Source organism: Aplidium turbinatum, chromosome 13, assembly GCF_918807975.1.
Source record: "Aplidium turbinatum chromosome 13, kaAplTurb1.1, whole genome shotgun sequence".
Lineage (NCBI taxonomy): Eukaryota > Metazoa > Chordata > Ascidiacea > Aplousobranchia > Polyclinidae > Aplidium > Aplidium turbinatum.
This window is the reverse complement of record NC_137484.1, coordinates 6,140,043-6,167,738: the sequence shown is the minus strand read 5'-3', so window position 1 is coordinate 6,167,738 and position 27,696 is coordinate 6,140,043. Positions and strand designations below refer to the sequence as shown.

At 37.4% G+C, this 27,696-nt stretch overlaps 2 protein-coding genes across 2 annotated transcripts; one reads left to right on the top strand and one right to left on the bottom strand.

The window, feature by feature from the left end:
- Nucleotides 1–261: 261 nt before the first annotated feature.
- LOC145782154 (fibronectin type 3 and ankyrin repeat domains 1 protein-like) lies at nucleotides 262–16,785 on the top strand. The gene is made up of 15 exons (XM_082593910.1): nucleotides 262–388; nucleotides 2,617–2,731; nucleotides 3,873–3,932; nucleotides 4,384–4,508; nucleotides 4,961–5,075; nucleotides 5,683–5,742; nucleotides 7,255–7,379; nucleotides 8,876–8,957; nucleotides 10,137–10,211; nucleotides 11,495–11,560; nucleotides 11,835–12,000; nucleotides 12,664–12,785; nucleotides 13,271–13,370; nucleotides 13,650–13,694; nucleotides 14,880–16,785. Exons 1-15 carry the CDS (start codon nucleotides 325–327, stop codon nucleotides 14,970–14,972), a joined length of 1,413 nt encoding a protein of 470 aa, XP_082450036.1. The 5' UTR covers nucleotides 262–324; the 3' UTR covers nucleotides 14,973–16,785.
- A 114-nt stretch (nucleotides 16,786–16,899) lies between these two features.
- On the bottom strand, nucleotides 16,900–25,856 carry LOC145782155 (protein O-glucosyltransferase 1-like). The gene is made up of 8 exons (XM_082593911.1): nucleotides 25,734–25,856; nucleotides 23,934–24,165; nucleotides 22,888–23,035; nucleotides 21,811–21,932; nucleotides 20,807–20,966; nucleotides 19,003–19,061; nucleotides 18,578–18,802; nucleotides 16,900–18,305 (listed from the first exon to the last, which is right to left on the bottom strand). Exons 1-8 carry the CDS (start codon nucleotides 25,801–25,803, stop codon nucleotides 18,134–18,136), a joined length of 1,188 nt encoding a protein of 395 aa, XP_082450037.1. The 5' UTR covers nucleotides 25,804–25,856; the 3' UTR covers nucleotides 16,900–18,133.
- Between the last annotated feature and the right edge of the window lie 1,840 nt (nucleotides 25,857–27,696).

Genomic DNA, 27,696 nt, shown 5'->3' with positions numbered 1-27,696 from the left:
GCACAATTTTAAGCAACGTATTTCCTCCGTTTTCAATTTCTTTCAACCACACTACAATACCGGTACGGTCTGTAATTTCAAAAATTTATCTTGTATGTTATTCTTCTTAAAGATAAGCTACACATTTTCATGGTAAGCGAAAGCTCCGTGAAGCATTCATACAACTCATTTGTTTCTGCATTTATTTTCACATTCATCAAGAAAATGCTGCAACTATTACTTGAAAGATAATATTCCTGATGAAGCAACAAACTTTTCAGTTTTCATTTTAGCTCTGCTGCTCATGAGAGTGGCTTGTATAAGGTTGTTTTTATTTAATCAGATATGCTTCAAAATTTGTCGAAAACTTCTCAACATAAGCATTCTAATAAAGGGACTTCACACCATTGTAAGTTTTCATTTCTCAGAGCACTGTTTCTTAAAAAATTAGAAAAGATTGAAGTATTTTTTGAAATTCTATTAATGAACCAATTCATTTTTATAAACTTATGCCATTTATTTTCTCATCAAAGAACTGACAGTTTGAAGGTAGGCTATATCATGCTTGACGAATTTTTGTTTTAGGGTTTGATGCTGCATTATTGTGCTAACTGCTAACACACTACACTTAGCCAGTAGCATACCTTTTTAGATTCTGGTGCTAAATTAAAGGTTTGTACATATTTGTGACTGAAATAAGTTAGGCAGTGGCTATTTGACCGGCGCCGGTCTTTGAATCTGAAACACTATTTGACTGGTCATGATGTCACTATATAGGCATTTTTTCTTTTTTTCTCTTAAAGCAAAAGACGAGAAGAGTGCCTATATAAGTTCTAATTCGGCAGTTATGTCAACTGATTCTGTGGCGCGTAGGATACGCATCGGGCTAGTGCTCCAGAGGAAATAAGTTGGGTACTATGCGGAAACATTTCTTTTTTTAAATTTTTAACTAAATTTTAACCCGAAGTGACTCAATCGTTAGGCTTCTGCATTTTTGTAGTCAATTTTTAATTTGAGTAGCCTACAGCCCAATTTTTTATGTCTTTTCAAATATGAGTAATAAAGTTAGAGTTTTTTAATTTTCCTGAATTTAAGAATTTCTCTGGATAATTTTTCGTTCGTCATAAGAGGATGTGACCGTGTTTGCCGAACAACGCAAAAATGTAATGACAAACAGAAAATTATGATAAACGGAAAATTACCCAGAGAAGTTCTCAAATTCCAGAAAATTAAAAACTCTAACTTTATATTAATTAATTTTATTTTTTAATTTTCATGAATTTAAGAATTTCTCTGGATAATTTTCCGTTTGTCATAAGAGGATGTGACCGTGTTTGCCGAACGACGCAACAATGTAATGCGCCGTTCGGCAAACACAGTCACATCCTCTTATGACAAACGGAAAATTACCCAGAGAAATTCTCAAATTCCAGAAAATTAAAAACTCTAACTTTATTACTCATAGTTGAAAAGACATAAAAAATTGGGCTGTAGGCTACTCAAATTAAAAATTAACCGCAAAATTGCAGCAGCCTAATGATTGAGTCAATTTGGGTCAAAATTTAGTTAAAAATTAAAAATAAAAGAACGCTTCCGCGTGGTATCGAACTCATTCCCTCTGGAGCACTAACCAGAGACTTATTCTACGTGCCACTGAACCAGTTGAATATCACTGCCGAATTTAGAACTTATATAGGCACTCTTCTCGTCTTTTGCTTTGAAAGAGAAAAAGAAAAAATGCCTATATAGTGACGTCATGACCAGTCAAATAGTGTTTCAGATTCAAAGACCGGCGCCGGTCAAATAGCCACTGCCAATAAGTTAATAAGCAGATTCATTAAAATTATATTTTTGGTGACACCAAAACTATAAAAATACTAAAATAGTTAGACTAAAGCTTCAGAAAATTATTCTCGGCTGTAAAATGAATCTTCTCAACTTGGAGTATTTTGAGGACACATGGTTAGAAAACCAATACAGATTGCAGAGTTCAGTCCTACGACCTACATATTACCTTTGTTTCTAGGAAATACTTAATGTTTTCAACATACATGTATTTGAAACTAGATATACTCTGAGGATGTTGAAATAAAGAGAATTTTTTAAAACTTTGTATTGAATTCATTGACAATGAAAGTTTACAAATGTATAATTTTATTATTTAATTTTGTATAAATATTTTTGGGAATTGTTATACAAGCCCCCCCCCCCCCCCATCCCTTGGTAACTCATGACAAAGACAGGACTCAACCAAACATATAGGGTGAAACTACTTTAACTTTGCTTTACTGTTCACACACTTCAATCCACATGTTTTGGTCAATTCCTCTTTGTCATGAGTTGCCAAGGGGGGGGATTTGTATACCAGATCCTATTTTTGTATATGAACCAGACATGGACATAGTTCTAATCAATACAATGTAATTTTGTTGCATCAATCAAGCATAATTGACTTTTTCAAGGATATGATATATATCGAGTGTTCTCAATATGTGTAGCAAATAGATGCCTGCAATTTTTAAACAAAAAATACTACTATGGGCTCTTGTGTATTGTGTATGCGTATTTAAATTGACAAAAGACTGAGCAAAAATTCATATTTGAAGCATAAATAAAATAATTTGTTGCATTATTTAGATTCTCATCATTCCTCACGGCCTAGACTGCATCCCCCTGAAGTCGGAAAAGTTGATCACCATAGTATTGAGCTCTTTTGGACCAAGGAACCCGAGGAATCAACAGGAGACGACAGGTTCAGTTTTATTTTTTAACAAAATATGGTTAGGCGTTTTTAGAGTTGGCTGGGTGTCGTGCCTAGCACACCTGTCTGGTGTTTCAAGTAAAACTATTTATGTTTTAAATAAAACAAGCTATTTTTATCAAGTTTGAAAATGATTGAAGAAAAAAAGAAATCAGATTGTTCCTTTTACGCTTAGTATTCCTATTTCATCAGCTGTGTGGCCGAGTCGTGAGAACACCTGAGTGACATTCGAAAAAACGTGGGTTTAACAAGATCATATGACTGTGTACCAGCAAACACGCTTAATAACATGCCAGTATGATAGTGCAAAATAAAACAGGATTGTTATTAGTCGATTGAAATAGAGAATTAAACAAGAAGACCAAAAAGCCGATGCCATTAGTTTTACCGCCTGTAAATTACAAAGAAAATTCCCACTGGTTAAACATAAAATAAATCATTTTTACATTACCTCAACTTAACAAGACCAATGGACACAAAAGATTATGATATCATATAAGCAATATTTACATGTTACAGATCTAGTTTTTTGTTTTACTGTTGTTTCTTCACAGTGCTGTATGATTAGATTTTTGCTTATATGACAGAGTTTAATTTTTGCGCGTTTGACAGTATTTGTACATATTGATGAAAATTTGCCTGTATGCGCTTTGCAAGTGGTTGTGTCAAACGACGACTGGATACACAAATTGGGTTTTTGCAGTGGGGAATAACTAGGAAAATTCTGTTCCAAGCATTTTAGATGTCATAAGCAGTTGGTTGCATTAATCGTGAACATCTAGGGTTGGAGCCTCTGGTGCCGAGGGTCTATCCCTTTACCCTCAGATTTGCGATGTTCTCAGACTAAGCTGGAAGGTTATTTGAGAGCAGCCAGTCTTTGATTGCATTATTCAAGACACACAGACTTTCCTTGCCGTCAGGTGGCTTGAAGATGATACAAGTGTTGATGATGTGTTCTGTTCCTTAGCGCCACATTTACAAGTATAGGAAGAAGTGATAATTTATGCCCTTATGAAACAAATTTTTAAGTAAACTTGAATTTGGATATTTATCTCTAAGCAAGCAGTGACACTCAATCATATTGCACACATATCATATGTACTAGCCTATACCGTACTTCATATTTTTTCAGACTACAATATGCATTGGAACAAGAAGAAAAGAAAACACACCATTACTTAACTGCCTACATGTAGGTGTTTGAATAATATTTAAGAAAAATTAATTTTGTTTTTATTTTCTGAGACCTTTCTAAGATAACTTTCCTTTTTTTCAATGCCACTTGGAGACAATGCTTGCCTAGTTTTAATATATATACTTCCCTTATTTATATATAGAGTTAAGATATTTTACCGCAGCTATATGTAGTTGAAATAAGTGTACAAAGTATCTTATGTAATCCTCACAATAAAGTTAATCCCAAATGCAATTTTGCTTAGCTTGTTGTTTTGGTTGTCAAGTTTTACTCATTCAGTATTGAAATACAGTATGTATGTTGAATGATCATTTATAAACAATTCACCCAGCAATTGCATAATTTTATTTACAAAGATAAGTTTAGTGATTTATATTTAAATAATACTTTTATATCAAACTTTGCTACAATACTTCATGACATAATCAATTAAAATTGTATTGTTCAGTGGATATTCTGACTATTTCAAAGTGGAAGGACTAGATCCATTACAATCATATAAATATCGTTTGAAGACAATTTCAAAAGATGGTGAAGTTACTGTCAGCCATACGATTACTGTCTGTACACCTGGTAAAAGTTCATATATTGGTTATATTTTTGATAGCTTGCTTATAGCTTTACTCCATTTCATTACATGGTTTGCTAATATCGAACTCGTGAGCCCTAGTTTTATTTCTAAGCATTTATTGCATACAATAACAAAAAAATCAGATTGAAGAATGTGGATTTGAAAGTTCCGAAGTCACAAGGGTTGGCTTTGCAGAAAATAGCATCAATGATTCAGTTTGTTCCGAAGGCCATCTTTTTGAAACGTTTACTAGTGAAAGTGAGAGATGAATTTGGTAATTTTTATTCTTTTAGGTAAAATATTTCAGCTATGCTTGATACTATATTTTCTTTAATAACTTTTTTACAGTTTTTAGCTACTGCTTTTACTTCAAATCAGGCCAAGTGTGACTTCTGAACTTTTGAAACTTTACTTACCAATTCATAGCAGTGATTTTATTTGTCTTACAACCCAGATTCTCAACATTTGCCGACTGTAATGATAAGCCCACCTGAAGTTGGCAAAGTTGACCATCAAAGTATCGAGCTTCATTGGGTCAAGCAACCTGAAAAATCTACGGGGGATGACAGGTTTTAACTTTAGTTTTTAACCAAATCTAATAGTCAACCCAAATAGTTGATTAAAGTGTCTGACATTAAAGTCTAACTGCTGAGAAGGAGCGGTCTTCCTGGCGTCAGCACTACCTGACTACTCACTATAGTATAGAACAAAGTTCTTAGCCGCTGCGTTTTTCAGTCAATTGAATCCTTACCTTCGTGAAAAGAAAACAACTAAACTAACTGTCAGCAAGGATAATGCACTGTTGAGAAGGAGCGATCTTCCTGCGGTTGAAAACTATGTGGCATGAATTAGAGGTGCGATACTGATGAGCCCAGCCTCATGGGCGAAATACGTGTCTATCGCTGTCAATTCTCTCTACACTCTACAGCCGAGAAATCAAATTCCAACGTTGTTGTCTGCATTGCGGAAAATTTATGCAAAGCAAGTTATGAAAGTAAAGAACTTGACTACAAATTTTGTTTGTTGCAATTATAGGCTAATGCTTGCGTCACTATAGTTTCTTTAAAATCTTTATGCAGCAGTAGGCGATGAGTGGTAGAAGTACAGTAGTGATGTCCAGCGGCATATAATTGTGTCGGTATTCACATGTGGGGGTATCTGACATTGTTTGTTTAGAGTGAAATATGTGTTGGAACAAGAAGAAAAGCAGACGAATGAATTCTTCACCATCTATATGTATGTGTTTTGATTCTATTTGAATGAGAACATTCTGATGATCCCAATAAGGGTGAAACAGGCTGTTAAGTTCTGAGTGAATAGTAACTGCATTTGATATATTTATTTGAATAGGATTTATGTGGATTTAATTTATTTTTGATGCGCATGTAGCAGTGCAGTACATAACTGAAGTGGTTAGCTCCAAGTTAGTGGGACTTAATAGGCTACTTGCTTTTCTATCTGATAGTGCATTTAACCACTTCGTTTGTAAAGTAAGATATGACGTGAAGTCATCTTGAATGATATGGTTTGGTTATAGTAAACGTTAGTAAGCTGCTGCGAAACATATATTTACATCTTACAATTGTCGTCGTCGTGTGGGCCTCTGGGCCGAGGGTCTCCCCAGATTCACAATGTTTCCGGCATATGCTGGAAGGCTTCTAGAAAGAAGCCAGTCCATCATCGAAGACACGCAGATCTTCCACTCCATCAGGTGACTTAAAGGTGATGCAAGCGTTGATGATGTAGTCTGCGGTCTGTTCCTCAGCTCCACGTTCACAAGTATAGGAAGAGGCCATTCCCCATTGGTGCATGGTTGAGCGAAAAAGCCCGACGCCCGTACGGAGACGGTTGTGGCGTGCCCACGCCTGTATCTTTAGCGTTAGGCCGATGGGATGGGTGTTGGGGATGAACGAATGCAGTGTTTGACTATCATTGAGAGTTCTATTTATTGTCCGCTCAATTAGCCGTAGAGATATCTTGTTCATCAGCTTCGTTGAGCAGCTGGCACGAATGGGTATCTTGGTTTCAGTCGACGGGGTGCTCGTTTAAATGAGCAGAGACCTTGGAGCGAAGAATATGGTTGGGTTCCAATGCCCGTCGACCTAGAGACAGAGTGGCTTATTTACGAAGAAGCTCAGCTGGTTGAAGTCCAGCAAGAATGGGAAGATTGTCCAGTGGTGTGGGACTAAAACTGACAAGTGGGTATAGACAAAATCTATGGCTGGTATACGCAAAGTTTCAGCCCTCGCTCCCCAGCAGCTGGAGCCTGTCAAGCGCTTGAGTAGCGTGGCACGTGATGACAGTTTCTTGCGGAGTGACATCAAATGGAGCGGTAGGTGAGCGATCTGTCTAATGTCACCTCAAGGTATTTTGGTTCGCGGCAGCAGGACAGAGATTTTTCGTTGTTTTAGACATTCAGCTCACGAATAGCTTCCCGATTGTGTAGATGGAAAGCTGTTACTACGGTTTCGCTGAGTTTCAGTCGCCATTTTTGGAGATGAGAGGGTTTTGTGTCCTTGCTCGGGGTGTCTTTTAGGTTTTCCCACGACTTTGTGGAGAGGAGAATTGCCAGGTCATCCGCGTATGCGTATTTTGCTGAGACCGTGCTAATTACGCAACAAAGAATTAATCACGCATAATTAGGCCTAATTGCTTGATTTCATTTACAAAGAATAATTTAGTATTTTATTTTGCATCAAAATTTGCTCAAAGTTTCATGAAATGTTCAAGATGAATTGTATTGTTCAGTGGATATTCCGACTATTACAAAGTGGAAGGACTAGACCCATTGCATTCATATACATATCGTCTGAAGGCAATATCAAAAGATGACAAAGTTTTAATCAGCCATACGATTACTGTCTGCACAACCGGTCAGTGTTCTTCATTTTGAAATTATATTTTTCTTCATTCTCTTTGAGAGCTTGCTGGTATTTGGATTTGGGTTCTAACCTTGTGTGGTGAAGGCAGGGATTCATAGTATAGGGATCGCCAACTCGGCTAGAAATCCGACAATCGGAGTGTAATAGTGTTGCCAGATATTTTTTATATTTTTAGAAAAAAATATTATTTTGGCGTTTTTAAAGAGTATTGGTCGCCCAAAGCGTGTCTGTTTAAAACTAACCTGAAGTTTAAAGTCGCACAAGATTGAGTTAAAGTAGTTTGTAGTTGTGTTACTTTGCAATAAGAATGTGCTGAATTTATGTACAAGACTTAAATAAAACTTTGAGGTTTAAAAATATTTATTACTAACCAGTTAAGAACAAAAAAAATTTGAAAAAAATAAAATACACCTCAGAAATAAAAGGCTTCATGTTTTAAGTGTTGAAGCCGGTAATTATTTTTCAAGCAATATGTTTTATGTACAACAGAGGTTAAATTTGCTAAAAATATAATAGTTTGATAAGTGAATAATAAAATTACTTTAGATTAGTTTTAAAATATTTATTTACGGGCAAGTTTTGGGCAACTACTACTTTAAAAATGCCAAAATAATATTTTTTCTGAAAATATAAAAAATATCTGGCAACACTTTTACACTCCGATTGTCGGATTTCCAGCCGAGTTGGCGTCCCTATAGCATGAATCCCTGGGGGAAGGCCAACCACATTTACTAACTCATGATGTTAAAAATTAATGTTTCTCGCAAAATTATTAAGAGACTGTATGTAAGTTTTTAAATGAGCCGCGGCTCGAAATTGCATTAGAAAGTGTCGAGATGCGTGTGTACGGTAGATCCCCCCACTGGCAATAGACTCATGTGAGGTGAACAATCTTGCTCGAAGCCTTACCAAACGTGTCGAACGTTCATGGTATTTTTTTCTCTGTTTTCATCTTATCTAACTACAGTATTTTTTTTGTTTATCTTCAGAGTGATTGTGTACTTCCATATTTTGTGTGAAATTGCAATCTTTTTTTCTTCTGGCTTTACTCCCACTGCAAGTGGGTCGCCGGTACAGATTGAAGTCCTCCACATCACTGCATCTTCTTCCTTCACTCCAACTATTTCCATATCTTCTGCCACACAGTCTTTCCATCTTCTTTTAGGCTTTCCTCGCTCTCTTTTACCAACTTCCAATCATCTCATTTTTCTTCCGACATAGTCTTCGTCTCCTCTTACCACGTGATACACACATTTAAGGCTTGCCTCTCTTAGCTTATCTTTGTGTAAAATTAACTTAATAATGCCGTAGTTTTGCTCCTGCAAATTTGTCAATACAGAGTGTGGTATCGAAAAGAATTTACGAAACAAGTCAGGTTCGTGATTCAAATGTGAACTTTCTTCAAGAGAGAAAGAGACATTCTAAGAATGAATATCTCTATATAGGCCTATATGTAGAATGATAACATATGTATGTGCACTGTGCAGACGAACCATACAACAGCGACCACCTGCATAGAGCCACATCAAAAGGGGATCTGGAGGCCATTGAAAGGATAATGACCACCGGGTGAGTTACTCCCAACTATAACCTTTTTTAGACAAGTTGCTTGAGATATTGATTGCACGTTAAGCTTATGTTCACGTACATAAACAACGGGTTTTTGATCCAGTGTATCGAAAAGTTTGCATCTTGCAAAATTAAGCACAAAGTATTGGTAGTTTTCCCCATTACACGTATACTTGCCTACTATACTATTAATACACCTAAACACGCAGTGGCTAATATGTTTTGCACGTTCGTGTGATAATTAGTTTATGTAATTGCGTCACTAGAAAATTGCTTCAAAACGACTTTTCGAAAGTATTTTTTCTACTTACTTTTTTAAACTTTTGTTGAGGCATTGATAAGGAATGTGTGGTCCAAATTTTGTAAAACAATATTACAAAATCTTAGCGATACACCGGAGGCAACATATTGGCCAGAGACAGCTTCCAGCCTTAGTTAATATCTGCCTCATATAATCAACGTTTTAACCAAGCGGTTGTTGGCAGTAGTGTTGACAGGGTGGTCCAGAGGGTATAAGAGCTGTAACCATTCCAAGGGGCGCGGGAACTTGAAAAAACCACCTCGAATTTGTTGGATATGCTGCGTTTTTCTTTCAAGTGTCTGGATTTGGGTCCTGAGAGTCTGATTGATACTGGGCCCAAGGTATCTTCTCAACGACCCTGATTCTTGCATCACTGCAATACCACAATGATACAAATTACATTTACCCAAGGTCATGAACTTGACCACAGCTACACACAGTTGGCACACACACCTCCTGGCCCGGAGCCCGAGTTAAAAAGTGGCCGGAGTCGGAAGTTATTCCATTACTACCTGCTGTGTGAGCTATCAGTTCTAACCATCCTTGATTAAAAAAAAAAACTTAAAAATTATTTTTAGCATTAAATATGTCGTCAGAACATTAGTTTATTTTTTAATGATTTATGCAGCCTATTGTTTGTATTAAATAGTATTTCAAATGTTTGTCAGTGCATGACATGACGCCTGTGTGAGTAGTTAAAATAACTTTTGTTAATCAATAGAGCATAGAAAAAAATAACAGTAGGCCTAACAATCATAATTCTGCAACGATACAATGGTGATTCTTACAAAGCATTGGAAGCGCTGAAAACATTCACCTGGAGCTTTTAGTAATCATTTCTTCCTTTTTGCTCACAACACTATGTTTAAAATTTGAAGGGAAGTCAGTATTGATGTCACGGACAAGTTTGGCTGCACCCCCCTGATGAACGCAGCACAGAAAGGATATCCAGAGTAAGATCTTTTTGTTTCAAGCTATCACCTTCAGCCACGCGTAACAATTAGACCAGTGACGAATTGCAGTGCCATTATTCCACAGGAACCACAACTTAATTACGTACGCGGCACCTCACCGCTGTTCTATGGCCAGTAGATAACGTAGCGAGCTCGCGACATCATCATAATGCAAAGAAAGTCTTGCAATGCTTTTCCTAAATTTTCAAATGTTACCAAAAACCTGCTTGTGCAAAATGAGACGGTTCAGTAGCCACTTAGTGTTAAATTGTTCACAGTCATCATGAGGACACAAGAAAATTACGTCTTGTAAAAGTTTTGATTCAGAGTTTCGTAGCAGGACAATAAAACGATGACGAAAACTGATGGCTTCCTGCTGTGTAAACGATGGTAGCCACTTTACCAAGTCGAAATTCTGCCACTGCGAATGACTACAATGCAACCGCCAACCAATCAGAACATGTTATAAGAGGCTACCGTCCAATTGTGACCCTTCTAGCACTCATCCAGAGAGTTAATGCTTGTTTTGAACTTTATTTGGTAATTACAGAAGAAAAAGAGCAATAGCAGTGGTGGGAATCGAACCCGCGTCAATGAAATGACCACTTTCTAGCCCTAACCCCTAAGCCAACCAGCTGACAAAAAATCCATCACTTAATTTGCTTTTTATCATCTTCTATTCACCATTTTTTACGTCACTTAAACCGTAGCTTATGATTGGTTGGCGGTTTCATTCTAGTCAAGTTTAGTGGCGGAATTTCGACTTGTTAAAGTGGCTACCGTAAACGATAGCCGCAAGGTTATTTTTTTGTGTTAACCTATCATTATGTATTACATAATCGCTACCAAACGTCTGCCCTGTTGGCTCAGTGGTTACGCGCCCGACTCAAATTCAAGCGACGCTGGTTCGGCTCTCGGGGTGTGCACTTGAGCAACGTATTTCAGGACTGTTCTCCATTCAGCGGCACCAAGTAGATGGAACATTCCCTCGCAGCAACACTTCAACAACTATCGGAAACACCACTCTGTCCATCTCGGTGACTGGAGCCTGCGTCAGTGGTTTAAAAGTATGCGAAACTGCCAGGAATAAGCTCTCCAAAGAAACTTTCTCAGTCCGAACATAAAGATCACATCAATCAACTTACGTTGTTTTGTAGTGGTTGAATCATCTGCAACTTACAATCGGAAGCGAAATAATTTCGAAGTGTTTATAACGTAGTTGTTTTATTAAAAGTGCTTCAACCCTTCAAATTCTGTAATTTCTTTCATTTGTTTTACCGTAGAGTTGTGAGCACCTTAATCGAAGCTAATGCGGATGTAAACGCCGTCAACTCCAGCGGAAAAAACAGGTGTGTATCAGATTTGCTAAAAAGATATGGCTTTTTTCTTCAAAGAAGTTTATTTTATTGATTAATAGTGTGTCCTGTATGAAGTCTATGTATTCAGTAAAATTATTTTATCAGCATCTCTAGACATTGAAACGACGTAAAAATGCAAGGCTGTGGAGTCGGAAGGATTTTGGCGTGTCCGAAGTTGGAGTCGGATTCGTATATTTTTTTCCCTACTCCACAGCTCTGTAAAAATGTGACATTTTTCAACTGGGCATACCTGGTGCTGTTGCAGTTTGATGCTCGCCTGCTACGCTGGACATGAGAATGTTGTGCGTCTTCTGAGAGACGCGGGGGCTACGTGGGATTGCTGCGATAGAGGAGGAAGCACCCCTATCCACTGGGCCATGGATGGAAGGAATGTCAGTTTGATTCGATGGATGCTTCAGGATGGAGCTCCGGTGAGTAGGAGCAAGTTTCCGTCAGTGCTCCTCCGGATTTTATTCTTGGAAATTTGTTGCGATGTCAAGTGATAGCAAATAATTTTTGTTTATAAAAAGACGTCGTCGATGGTAGATATACGAATTAGTAGTTTTGATAAACAAAACTGACTTACTAGTTATGTCAAATGTCATACCCAGTTTAGCTTTGTGCCACATTTAGATAGTGTCGATTGTAGATTAGAATTACTTGCTTTAAGTTATCAAATAGTTTCGATTGTTGTCCGTACACGTTTGGGGAATTTTCGATACCGGCGAGCAAGCATGACAGCTTCTAGCTATTCCAACTCATAACTGTCTAACCAGTGGTTCTTAATCTTTTTCCTTGCTGGAATGCTGGCACCACCTTGAAATCATCAACCCATTCTCACACACACTTTAGGCTGAGTAAAAAAGAATAGTCGCTTACAGTTCAAAATGTTTGTTGAAACCTGGTAAACAAACAGAACTTTCCACGCCAGTTTATAAATGACCTTAATAATTTAGCATCTTGCATCCCCTGAGAACAGATCTCGCAACCCTAAGTGGTGCGTGCACCCCTGGTGAAGAACTCTTAGTATAAGAGAAGATGTTGCATGTGACGGTTTCACAACGACTTGCTAAAGTGGAGATTTCTCCTGACAGGTTGACAGCAAAGATCATACTTCGGGATGGACGCCATTGATACGATGTGCCGCCATCACTGGAGATCAACAAGTCGCTGAACTGCTGCTGAAAGCTGGCGCTAACGTCGATGCTACTGACACGTAAACAAGAAAATGTTGTTACTGCCCAGCCAGTGAATCAGTCACTTTTTACATTGATTTAACTTCTGCATACGTTGAATCAATGTAAAATATAACTGATTTACTGACTGGGTAAGAGTGTAATACTCTTTACTGCGATGAGAGTTTTTTTTTTTGGTGAATTTTGCAAAAATTAAACCCGCACGCAAGTCTTCCGCGGTCTCTGGTGTCTAATTCCTCTCAACGCTGTTCATCATTTACTAAATTGCATCCCTAAAACTGATTGTTTCTTCAGCTATTGCTAATTTTTGGCAATAAAACTATATGGTTTGCGAAATGCAGCATGCTCGCTATGCCAACCAGTATTCAACCTGATGGCCAAGAAGAATGTTCTTATCGTTAGGTTTAGATTTGCTTTTTTGTCGTATCCTGGCTTATGCCCGGTAGTTGAAGATTTAGATTAAGTGGACGGAAAGGAAAGAGGAATATTTTTTTTTTACTTTTAGGGATGGAAAAACCGCGTTAATGATTTCAGCATTGAATGGTCACCTCTTGATGGTAGAAAAGTTAGTACAGTATGGAGCTGACCTTGAATTGCAAAGTGCGGTAAGAAACAATTTTGTGATATTTGTGATATATAAAATGTGTAGTAGCCATGCTTGCATTGGGACTCGTAAACATTTTAAACAGTGTAAAATTTTTCAATGGTTTCAAGATTGTCTATAATATATGAAATACTTGTCTATGCAATTTATACGAGGGTAGATCAGTACGAAATGCATGGTGGGTTCACTTTGTGTTGATATTTATTTTGCTGTTTTTAAACGTCAATTCGTTTCGCAATTGTTTTTTGTTATTATTGCTAAACTTACCTTGTCATTCCAGCACGGCAAAACGGCCCTGGAGATGGCACAGTCTTTTGATCGAAGGGTACGTATCGATTGCTTTTCATTACGTTCTTGTTTTTGCCATCATGGTGACATGGCGCTGTCATTACGTGATTGAAACTTTATGTTCGTTCCGACTGGGAAGGCTGTTTGAGAGCTTAATCCTGGCGGTTTTGCATACTGTAGAAGCTTTGAACCACTGACGCAGGGCCTGTCACCGAGATTGACATAGTGAAGCTTCCGATTGTTGTCTGTGAATTATTCCATCCATTAGATGCCGCTAAATGGAGAGCAGCCTTAACGTGCGTTGCTCATGCGCACACCCCGAGAGTCGAACCAGCGGCGCTTGATCTTGAAGCTTTTTCGTTCACGAAGTCACGCGCTAACCAACTGAGCTATCGGGGCGGACTTTCTGTCAAGATTGCAACTTGTTCATATCCACTGTCGTGATGGTGGTCGGTTGTTGCTGGAACAATATTTTGAGCTAATGACTAAATGTTACATTTCATTTTCGCGGACTTCAGTGGCAAAAAAGCGGATATATTCACTGATGCTAATAGTGCTTTTGCTACCATGTTTAGTTACGGATATAGTTCTATATTAAGAGGATTAATGTGGTTTTGATGAAAGATGGTCTCATACTTGGATACTAAGTGTCGAGTGCGAACATGGAGGGTTCTCATTGTACTAGATCAGAATATCAACGGGAGTAGAGCGGCCGGATTCTTTCTCCTGGTCGTCTTTTTTAACAGCTACGGCCTGTCAATCTATTGATACTTTGAGATCGTTATGAGCAGAATAGAGCGATGTTATTCATCATTCAGCACAGATGGGTTTGTATGGTTGGATGCAAAGTGCATGAACCACTCAGCACCTGACTGCAATGTTGCATTCATATCGTCGTCGTTGGCTCCATCTCGTGTCCAAGCATTGGTTTCGTCTTCAAATCGAATTTGGCTTTGGATAATGATGTCGTATGAGGTTTTGGAGGCCCAGTGTAAGATGGAAAAGACGTGGGCAAAAGTCACATTGTGTGGAGGGCGGGGGACTTGCAGGGTGGGAGACCTCCTCTGCATTCATATAGTTCACAGCAAAAACAAGCTTTGAAACAAGTTTTGGACAATCGTTTTATGAGAATCGCATCATGACAAGGAGCAGGAAATGCACAATTTTAATAGTTGTTTGTCAAAGCGGTTGTCAATCACTAAACAACTATATTTTATTTTAGTTGGTTGTCATGTTTTTCGAAAAATTAAAGAAGGCAGAAAATCTCGAAACACGACGAAGTGCCACCGTGATTAAAAGCAAGGCAAACCAATGACAAGAAATTGTCAGAAAAGACTCGTACGAATGACATCATATCATTAAACTACAGCATAGCAATAGAAAAGGTTAGCAGTTCTTCGGATTCACCATCTCGTCAATTCGCATTTTCCGACATGTCCACATGTTAAATCGATGAAAATTCCAGGTTTTGGCAGTTAGGTTACGCCATCGTTTCAAACTGCAACATTGGTCAATGGTGCTATTTTGTTTTCACTTGTTCGTCTTAAGATTGCTTCAACTTTCTTTCAAGAACTGGCCGTGCTGATGAAAAAGCGTATAAGTTGTGGGAAATAGAGATTAGTCATTTTCAGCATTACAGCCTATGCCATAATGTTTTAAATAAAAAGTGAGCTTATCGTTTCGGAATAAAGATCAAACATTTAGAGCGAAACATTTGACGACCTTAGTTGTACAGTAGATGGGTTGAAATACCTTCTCAAATTTGTTAAAGGGAAAGTATGAGTGGGAGATATAAAATCTCTTAATTTGGCTGCTGATTCCTCTTGGCCTGGTTATGATCGTTGTACAGTCATGGTTTAGCAACTTCCAGTTCTCTAAGTGTTGACTTTTGCGTTACTAGTTTATCGTAGCTTACGCTATTCAAGAATAATTCATAACCGCAAAAACATCGGTATTTTATCTCCACATACCCAACACCGCTTTACATCAAAACCTAAGGTGTAGGTGTTGTGTGCCTTTTTGGCAACATAGGCTAACTCTGCACACAGCGCAAACAAGTATACTTACCTCCACACATAGTTACTTTTCTATATTTGCTTTCAAAGCCTTAGCACTGCTCACACTGTTAATATTCTTGAAGTTATAAAAATGTAATTTTGCAACAAAGACTGTGATCTGCCTCATCTGTATTTGTGGCCGTAGCGCAATTTTATGCACGGCTGTGTTAATTTATTTTTATATGCAGTTAGTTTGTAATCCGGCTTGAGGTACGCTACTCTGCCTCCACGTTGGGCTAATGTATGTTTTATTAACTTGCTGCCAGAAAAGTATTCGCAGTTCCCTCGCTACAATTAGCGAATGGTTTTAGAGGAACAAAGATACTGTATTTTAATTTATCTGTTGTATTTTGTCGTTACTGTGATGCAATAGTATGTTGACTGCTTTGACGACATGGAAGGTGCAGCAAACGTTTGTATGAGGCCGATACCAGACAAATAATATGATCTGCAAGTTTTTTCGCTTTGCTACTGTGTTTGAAGGATTATTTTTTGCAGACAACAAATACTATGAAGCTATATTTATTTTAATGGCTATGTGTGCCAACGATGAAACAATGTCTGCCGGCGTTGAATCAACATAAATAAAATGAACTGATTTGCTTAGAATCACCTCGATGCCGAGTGTTCCCTTTGATAAAAACTGCTATGTCGGTATGTAGTATTTTTACTGTGATGTTATTTTGTTGTCAGAAATAGAAACAAACTGAAACCAAAGTATATCACCCTCTTGAGCAAAAGCAGTCGCTGATCTTAATTATTATTGGTATGCTGCTGTGGCCTTATAGTTGTCCTTGCTGTTTTTATTATCTTAAACTAGAAATAAATAAAAAATCTTGTTGAACAAACCAATTTGACATTCCTTACGCTAGGTATTGTTGCTTTAAGCCAAGATTGTAGGCCTACCAAAATGCCATGAGCAAACTTTGTGTTTTAGTATGAATTTGAAGTTTGTAAACTGGCAACTCTTCCTCTGCCGTTTGGATTTGTAGGTAGACCCACGCTTGATTTAAGGATTCAAATTTGTAATGTTTTTTGTACTCTTCTGAGCAAATAAACTCTCACACTGTACTCAAACTGGTAGCGGTGCATTCATAAGCCTTTATAAGTGACTGTGGCAAGTTTGTAACCATCCCGTCAACTGGACAGTTTGTCAGCCCAGAGTAGAAATAAAATCAGGTTATAGCGAATGTATGAATGTCAAACGATCCATGCAAACTGGAGATAAACTTGTAAGAGATGAAGGTATTTGCGGTGAGGGGAACTCGAGACCGGCTTGGCTTGTCTTCGTTTTTACACTGCATAGCAGTAATCTATGTGTAATTCTTCTAAATCAGCGAACGACAGAATTAAACGGCACAATGTAAAATAAACGCACTTTTATAGCAAGAAAATGTTGCGTCTAATAAGTCCAAGTTACCAATAACTGAAAAACATGATCTCTTGAAATACATAATACCTTTTTAAAGTATGTGTAATACAAAACATAGCGAAAAATCTTACTGCTACAACAACTACAGTATATGCTCTTCAAACATAGAATTGTCATTTTTCGTATTCTAACGAGCCTTGACAAAGCTGTGTGGTGACTAGAAACAATGTGAAAACACAATGGGCAAGCAAGATTGCATAAATGAATATTGAATACTGTCAAAGAAACACTTGGTGTTTAGCACTAGAGAGAGAAAAATTTTATTTCGTCTGTTGTGAAAATATTATGGTATAGGCTAGGGCTTCTCAACCGGCGGACCGCGGTCCGAATCCGGACCTTCTGGGTGTTGATGGTGGACCTTGAGCTTTAGGAAGAATAACCTCATTGCCACGTTTCAGGGCTTCTTTAAAGATTTTTACCGGGAGGAAGCAATTTTTACTGTGATTATCCTAGTTGCTGGGGGGCTTCGACTCCCCAACACTTTCTCAGAAATCCAATATGAGTTATATTTTACCTAAAAATGTGGTTTGGTACAGATAGTTTAACTTTTGTGGCTGCGTGTGAAATAACTTATTCACCGGACCGCTAAAAATATTCAACTTGTCAAACTGGACCTTTGCTAAGATTAGTTGAGTAACCCTGGTACAGGCCTACAAGAATAATCAGGGCGAGAACGAGCACCATGAAAACTAAATTCCACAAGACAGGAAGCAGCGAAAGCATTAATATACACTAGACACAATGATGGATGAGGAATTTGTGTTTGGAAAGCTACAGTTGCAATAACTTCAAGTTAACCAAATTGGTTTTGATTCGGCTTTGGCAAGGCGAAGAGTAAAAAGACAAAATTATCTCACTAAAATATTAAATGCATCACGCAAACGACATTCTTTTAGGTTCAGCACCGATAAAATAATCACAAACTAAGCTATGTGAAAGTTTTCATTGAAAAATACATGAATTACCTGCTTTTCACAATTAAAATTTTCATAATTCCGATTTGTAGGACTTTACTGAGTCAACACCTGCTAAGATTTCTTCGTAATCACTCTTCCTCTTCACCTTGTAAGTTAGGAGAGAAGCGTACTCTCGTAACAACTTCTTCCAGTAACAAGATACATCTTCCATTCTCAGCCTAGTTTGAATGAACCGCATTCCTCTGCAAATAGCCATCAGCGTAACCAAAGTTTTTTAACCTTTTTGTGTTTGTACAGCATGAGATTGCGTGACGTTTCCTTGTCGGCTACCCCTTGCGGATCGACGAAGGTGGATAAAATTGTAATGTGAATTAACATAATGTTTTTATAACATGCTATATACATGAAGTAGCCTATTGTATTTTTGTATAAAGAAACTTTTTAAGTATACTTTGTTCAATGCATAAATAATATTTATAAAATCTTTGTTCGCACTACGAATGTATCTTCCTACCTTTTGGCAATTTTTTCAACAACTTTGTCGTGTTTTTTAGCAAAAAGCAGCAGCTCTTCTACATCTTTGAGATCTGGTTCCAATGGGATGTAATGGACCCATGGCTTCATTGCAGGATAGAAGAACTCTACCCATTCATCCTCCACGTGGAACACAAGGGAGTTACAGAGAAACAAATGCTTGAAGCGAAAACTGGCTGCAATTCCTCGGAAGTTAAACAGATACCTGCAATAAAACGAACCTCTGAACTCCTGTAGAGAAAACACAAACTAGCTTTACTAATATTTATTCAGTCAGGCAGCCTACTATCTCAGACAGAAAAATCCGTCATTTTTACATTGATTCAACGTTTGCAGACACTAAATCAATGTAAAAATGAGGAATTTTAATGTTTGGATAAGTATAAGTGATCCGGGTATCCTCACTTGTATTTGCAATGATCCACCAAATGCACGAGCTCCGCCGGTTCAGCTCCAAGAGAATCCTGAATCAAGGCCACATGTTAGGCTTGTACGTACGTTGGTTTGTAAAATTTCAGTTTATTAACGTTCAGCTCCGGTTCTTTCATACCCAGCAGTTTGGTTTCAGGGACAATTATTTATTTTTGAAATCTTGCTTCTCGGAATTTAAAGAATTCAAACTTCTGCCAGCTTAGAGAGTTTGAACCACTGACGTGGGCCCGGTCGTGGAAATGAAAAAGGTGAAGCTTTCACTTGTTATCGGTAAATTATTGGATCTACCAAGTAACGTTGAATCATCCTTAAAGTGCGTTGCTCCAGCGCTTCGAGATCAAAAGCATTGTTCCTTGGTGTTGTCGATTCGTTAAAAAAGTCAATCGCTTAACCGAATGCATTCCCACTAACCAGGATGAAGTACCACTAATCCAAGTTAGGTTAAGATGTTAAACCTTGAGTAAACTAAATCGTGTAATTTTTTTTGTAAAACGCATCTTTACAAAGTCATTTTGTCCATTAACTGCAAGAGTACTGAAGCTAAACGGAAATGTGCAGTTTGGGCCTGTTTTGTGCACAGACGGATATTTCAATGATCGAACGAGATACTTTGCATTAGGTTGCAAAAATGACATTACGGTTGCTTATGCACTATTTCTGTCTGTACATTTCAACAACAACGACGAAATATTTTACAACATCGACGAAATCTTAATGAAGGGAAAGAAACCGGTGCAAAGCATCAATGCAAACTATCCATCTATCGAAGACGATGACTAAACACCAATTGTCTCCGGCTACTGTGCCATAAGCAACATGATCTTACAAGGTGCCCGCCATGCTCTTGCGCCACACTTTACAGGCTTGTGCCTGAGGATGTGTTTCTTTTGTGTCTATTTTGACTTCTCGATCAAACCAAGCTGAATTGATTCGATCAAGCCGATGTCACATTAAATTAGAAGAAGTGTGGCAGCAGTGGCCGAGTGGTTAGCGCGTTGGGCTAGCAGTCGAGAGCCTGCATGTTCGACTCCAGCCACCCGCACTTGCTGTTGTTTCTTTGGGCAAGAAACTTTACGATAATTGCCTCTACCCAGTGATCGATTTCGAGTAATGGGTAGTAGGCTACCAAACTTAAGTCATAAGTAGAGTAGACAACCGGAAACAGACATTGCCGTCGGCTGGAGCGTGGGTCAGGTATACGTCGGAAGGCGTACACCGATGCATAGCGCTCAAGTCCGCTTTCCCGCAATGCAGGATAAAGATAAACAAAAACAAAAAATTGTAGCCTAAAGGAAAATGTATTTTTTGAATCATTGAAACATGGTTCGATGAAACGCTGCGGTCCAAGATGAGGTCTGAACAGGATCGAAATTTGGCATTTTTTTTGGTAGGCTATTTTGACACGTTTTATACATTTTTTAGCATGCTAAATAGTTTAAAAACTCTGTTTTTTATCAATTCGCAGTAGCCTATTAACAAAACATCAGGTTTGAAAGGGAAACTTTTGCCAAATCTTGATGATTCTTTTCATAATTTTGTGTTTTGGGCGGACTTTCTTAACAGTATGATTACTAGCATAGCCAAAGCTCTAAGGTATTGCGATCATGTCAAACTTTAACCAGAGAATCCATTAAAAAACCGCCAAATTTATGTAATGTAACGTTAAAACCACCAGGCAATCCACCACCACACAAGCAATCTTCTTCAGGCCTCATCTTGGACGGTAGCGTTTGGCTTCCAGTCCAGTTGTTATTATAGTGACGTCCACGATACAAACCTTCTTTGATTTCCAAGCTTGACCTTTGACATACTGAACATCCAACAAATCGGGTTGTTCCCTGGACAAAAGAACCAGGGAGTCACGTCTGCTGTTGATGCGAGAACCACGAAAAAATCCAACTTCTTCTTTTTTTGACCATGGGATGGTTTTAGCTTTCCTGCAAATGAATAGCTAATCAAAAAATATAGAACTTGCCTTTTTGCTTGGAACCAAAAATGTATATAATAATAACACTCATGTTAAGCAAACGTTTCGAAAACTAAACTGTTTTCATCTTCAGTGCTAAAAGTCTTTAAATCTTCAGTGGTTCAGTTTTTTAATTTTCGACATGTTTGCTAAGATAAGAATGAGTTTTATATCTACATTTTGGTTTCTTTATTTTTTTTATTAGATTGACCAATGACCATAGTAAGTATATTTGGCGTTTTAACTATTTTTCTCAAAAATAGAAGTTTTTCCACAAGAACCGAGGAATCTCATATCTGCTACTACATTTGTAATTAAGTCATCACGTGTTTAGCCTTGTATTTTTTTTATGCAATTTTTTCTATAGCTTTCTTATTTTTAGTGCAATGTAAATTAGGCCACTCTTCAAATGGCCGAATATGGCTGGGTCTGGGTGATATATAGCCGAAAACGTTTTCAATTCGTTACATAATACTCGTGTGGCAGTTTAGTATGGTGCGCATTTGGCTTATGGCTTTTGTAATTGAGAATCAGCTCCACAACTATAAATATTGATTTCATTCCGTTACTGTATAAGATGTGACCTTGACCATTCTCCTAAAATTACAAACCTTTGATAATAATTTGAAAAAATTACAATATATCAAGAAAACACAACACATGTGTTAAAATTTTCAAATTTAAAGAAAAATAGGACTCACTATTGCAGCTAATTTTTGCGTATTATAGTAATACTTAACATTCAATAGTTATTGAAAAAAGATATTGCAATGTAAGCACAAATAACAAGACTAATATGGCAACCTATCGATTACTTTTCTAACTCTTCCCTCATGAGATCCCATCGTCCAAGCCCACCGGGGTACAAGCCTCCAACAGATGGCCCACCTTTCCAAAACGTCCAGGCCGGATACAAAATATCCCAGTTGCTAAAATACTGAAATGAGACGTAAAGGGGGATTATAATCTTTGGAGGAAATCAGGCAACCCCCAAACAGCAAAATCGGTCATTTTTACATTAATTCAACGTCTGAAGATGTTAAATTAATGTAAAAATGACGAATCTTGCTGTCTGGGCCTCGACTGCGAGGTAAGAACATATGTCCGTCCCTCGAAAGACATTGGTTCGATGTTTAAGGAAATAATGGAAGTTTTTTGCCAAGACACTTAATGATACACTTGAAAATGTATAGATTGGCCCCCTGAGTTCCTATCCAGCAAATCCAAACATGTTCAGTGACCTAGTAGACAGGGTGCAAGCCTCTGAGTCCTGGGATTGATACCCAGTCTTCTCACTCCATACAGAACTAAATCTCGTTGGATTGAATAGATTTAAGATACCACCGCACAATGGAATAAAACATGCTTAAGGTAGTATCATCTATATGACTGCGCTGCAACTACCTGGCTTGTAAAATGCTAAATTCAACACAAAACTGCAGTATTATATAGGATTATAAAAATCATCATCTGAAGCTGAGTTTAGATTCTACACAAAAGTAGTGACGAAAAAAAGTATGCTCTTTCTCTGTATCATAACTGGTAGAACATACAAGCAGAGGTGGGCAAAAAGTAGCGCCTCTCCCGCTACCGCTACTTTGGAAAAAAAGTAGCGCCGCTACTGCAGACGTTACTCCAACTAAAAAGTAGCGCCGCTACTTTTACCAAAAAAGTAGCGGCGCTACAAAAGTAGCGCGCCATTGCCCACCTCTGCATACAAGAAAGTCAAACAAATGAAAATGTGGTACAACATAAGCAAATATTAGAATATAAACATAACCAGAAAACCACAAATATTCCTTACTTGCTTACACAGTGGCAAAAAAAATTTTAAACCTTCTGCTTTTTTGATAAATGTAGACTTTGTTTGTCTTACACAAGACACCACTCACCACTTTACTGAATGAAAAGATTGGCAATGGATCAGGCCCAGGAGATGCGTGCTTCATCGACAGTGGCCAGTCAAGAACGTTCAGACCGAATTCCATGTCAGGCAATTCCTTGATGATTGCCAAGATGAAATGTTCCACCCCTGAACATCTACAATGCATACTTAACAATTAAATTTGATTCTTTTGTCAGATACAGCGTCACACCAGTTGGTTGATAGTCTTGGTTATTTAAACGAGAAGGCAAGGAAGCCATCTTAACATGGCCACTTTCAAGCTTGTCAATATCATTAAAATATCTTGTTGCATTGAAAATAACAAAACGTTGTATATGATACTATACGTATGAAAATTCATTGAAAGTGTTACATTTCACCTTTTGCAGAAGGAAAGCATAAATAAAGAAGAAGCTAGTTAGAATAAACATGAAAATAACTCTGTATAATCATCAAGCAATGAAGCAACAAATATATACAGAAAAAGTAATGATTGGCAATGAAAATGCAAACCAGTTCAGCACTGTTGCATTGTTGTGCCTTAGGTGTCTTTGGTACAAAAAAGCAAGCTTTCTCCCAAAACCGCATTATACTATAGTGGTGTGGAGTATTTATATACATGAAAAGGTGTATCAAGTAGGCTTACTAGAGCTATAGCTGACCAGAATCATGCCAGACACAATCATGGATGTTGTTAGATCACAAATTTTAAACTCTCTTTGATCTGTTAAATCATTTCTCTCATAGGTTATCATTTGCATTGTGTTTATGGTCGCTTATGGTCTTTCGCTACCATCCTGATTGCGCCATAATCTAACCAACAGTTGTACAATGCATTGTTTTAACAATTACATTTACTCTGATTTTTTGCTAATACATAGCGCTGTTAAAACAAAATAAATTGACTTTACTTGTTTGTTTCTGCCTTTTTTATCACTAAAAACAAGTGGTAACTGTCTTTTAAGATTGTACATACATACTGTATATAGAGTTAGAACAGATAACAACAAACTTGTTTCTTGGCTAGTGGTATTCAAGCTGCATCTCATTCACCTGATAGGGAAAGCACATCTCTTTTCTCTGTACAGTTTGTGGTCGATGATTTGGTAATGAGTAGATTTCTTCAACCCCTTGTCAACATCTTTTTTGTTAATGCCTTTTCTGTCTCTCCATACTTTTAAGTCATCATCAATCACACCAGCATTGCAAGTACAATTTCCTTTGCAGGGCTTATAGTTCTTTGAAGCTTCGTCAATTTTCTTCAAATATTTTTCAAATTCCATACCTGCAATATAAGCAGCATAGCCTTCAGTGACTTTAATCTTTTCGGCAATAACTTTCACATCTTTTCCAAGCTACAAATCAATGGTGTAGTTTTAATTAAATGAAGGTCTTGGGAAAGGTTGCTTAACTTATTTATTTCCAGCAATAAACTGTATTAAAAGCCAAGAATCATGCTAAACGGCATAAGGATGGAAGGTTTTTTTTGAAACACCACCAAAGGTTTTGAAAGGAAAGATACAATATTATCAGTGTTGTTGCATCATTTCATATATATAAATCATGAAATAAAATTACTTAAGGGTTATATGTTGTTACTATATATCAAAACCTTCAATCAATCAATGAATTAATAACCAGGTTATGAATCTTATACGTATACGGTACCATAATTCATTAAATACCATATACCGGTACCATTTAAGACACAGAGAGAGAGAGGCCATTTTACAGCAGGACTGATACTATCCTATGTAATAAAATATTTCACTGAAAGAAGAGATGTTAAAAACTGAATTAGTATATTACGTTGTAGAAACATAGGCTATTGTAGAAATATACAAAATATACGTATTTGCATAAATGCTGTACTTTTTAATAATTTTAATATTGCGTTATCAACTTGATATAGTAGACCAACCCGCAAAGGCAAATGAAGTAAGATGATATAGGGGTGAGCGTGAACTAAGGAGGAAGAAAGTTTTCTTCAAAAGACATCAAGTTTGAAAGGCGATTGGATGAAGAAACAAGAACATCTAAAAAGAACACTGAGAAAAAAAATGTGAAAAATGAGGCAGACAAGGTCAGATTAAGAGGAAGATACGATGGAGAGAACTAGATGGAAAAAAAGATGGAAAACAATAACAGCACGGAAGAAATCAGCCATCCCCACTATTAGTGGAGACAAAACAAAAATTATGGTTTTGGTGTATAAGAGAAAACTAAATCATCTATTTATGGTATTGTAAAACTAATTCTCTCCCAAAGCGATAAAACTAAATTTGGATAATGATGTAACTGAACTCACAAACTTTCCAAAAGTGAAGAAAAATCAGCATGGAAAATTCCTTCAAAAAAATTATTAACACATGATTGACAACAAATAAGTTGACTTTAATAAAATAATAACATTAATAAAACTATAGTGACACTGGAATTCCTTCTGTTTTGTTAGGCTATGGTCAGGGATGGCTATGGTTTGACCAACGTTAATCTTTTCGACCAAAAATATAAAATTAAATAAAACCATTGAGCAATTCTGTGTCTGTTTTATTGTATACATATGAACAGGCGCGGATTTATGGGGGGGCCCGGCCCCCCCCGAAATTTTGTGAAAAATTGTATGTTTCCGCATCAAATGGTTTGATATGCTTCTAAACAGCTGATATTAGTCCCTCGGCATCACAATTGATGAAAATGGTTGTTTTAATGTCTATTTTCTAGCATATTGTATATGTCGTAGTATCATTGTTCATATCTGTTTAGCTTTTTCTTTCTTTTTAATTAATTTTCAAATTTTCTGGCCCCCCCCGAAAAAAACTCTTAGATTCGCGCCTGCATATGAATACATACCTTCAGTTTTTTTGATCAAATAAAACAGTAACAAAAATAGTAAACATATGTTTCGAGCATAAGCAATCATTATGATAGCAAATTTTGATCCGGTGGCTTTCTGCTTTCCGCAAGACAGTCCAAGGAAAAGAAACTAGGACTGGCACGTGTCACCAAGCACAGCTGTGTTATGATATGTTCCGGTTGACTGCTTGCTGTTGCAGCAAAACCGGTTCTTCCAAAACAGTGATGCCAGATTAAAGCTAATAATATTTATTTATTTATTTATTGATTGACTTAATCTTTATCCTCGGACTGGGAAAGCTTCTTTGCAGAGCTTAATCCTGGCAGTTTCGCATACTTATAGAAGCTTTGAATCACTGACGCAGGCCCGGTCACCGAGATTGACAGAGTGAAGTTTCCGATTGTTGAAGTTTTGTTTCCGGGAAATTATTCCATCCATTAAATGGAGAGTATTCCTAAATGTGCTTTGCTCAAGCGCACACCCCGAAAGTGGAATCAGCGGCGCTTGGTCTTGAAGTATCTTCGTTCTAGAAGTGACGCGCGAACCAACTGAGCTATCGGAGCGGTCAGCTTTATACTTTTTGTCAAGTAATTTTTGTAACCTGCATTCAGGTATTAATTTTTTTCAGCTCATACCACGAAGAAGGTATTTATTTCACTGATACTACTATCGATAAATTTACCACGCTCTGACACTCATAAAAATTGTGCTACGGATTAAATTGCTATGCTTGTTAAGTTGTTTTGTATTTATTCTGGTGTCACCACTGGTCACAGCGGTAAACCATAATCTCTTCGTGGGAAAATTGTAACGTAAGATTCCCGAATCCGTTCGTCTGTATGTAATGACCGAAAAACAAACACTCTTTTGAAACGTCTTTTTAAAAAGTGTATTCCTGTAAAATTAGCCCGCGGCTATCGAAAATGGAACGCAACACCGTACGCCTCTAAAAACTGTCACTACAATACAAACTACTTAGATAAAAGACGGAAATTTTGTCCAGCTAGCAGCACTAAGCGAAACAGTTAAATTTGCGACTAACTTCAAGCAACAATTTTACGAATGATCAGAATACATGGCAATATCTCAAACTCACGTACGCAGTTATGTGACGCAATAATCCATATGCATTGTGAAGTAATTCTCAACAGGTGTGATACAAGTCTTACGAACGATGGTGCAATCTCTGCTCATGTTTTAGGAATTTCCATGACGTAAGATTCAGTAGACCTGAACGGTTTTATATGACGTTTGATTTGTACAGAGATTGGCCGTAACAACCACCAGGCCCGGATTTAGGGAGGGGAAGAGGGTGCAGGGGGGCTCCCCGACGTGGAAAAAATGTGATTTTGTGTTTTTTTTTTCTTTTAGCATTTGAAGTTTCTACAAAATGCTGTGCGGTGCAGGATTAATGCTACTGTAGACGTAGAAGTAGTTTTTCGCGCCTTCGGCGCAAAAATTTTTTTTGCACCGGGGGTCCCCCGATATAAAAGTGCTCCGGGCCGCCCATCAGCTAAATCCGACCCTGGTCACCACACCATATGATACAAAAGAAGAAACTCACTAACTTGGATGTTGGATTAAAACTTTCGTAGCCTATTGGGAAAAAATCAATAGGGCTAGGCCTACTGTATTAATATTTTATTATCACTATTTTAAAAAATAAAAACATCTTAGTAAAAAATATACAGCTTAAAAAGCAGAAAAAACTCATGTTAATTGTAGCAAGCGTCTTCTTCATCTGGATTCTTTTTTTGCACAAGTTCAACAAAATCCTAAAACTTTTCCATGCGTAGGCTACTTTTTCTCTCTTATATGTTGTTGCTGTTTCTACCGCGTTTTGAATTTTTTTATCTAATATTTTAAATTTTAATGGTAGAGCAACTGACAAAATATGGATTACCGGGATAAGGTAGATGTTAGCAGAGAGAATAATCCACATTCTACAGCAGGGCTTCC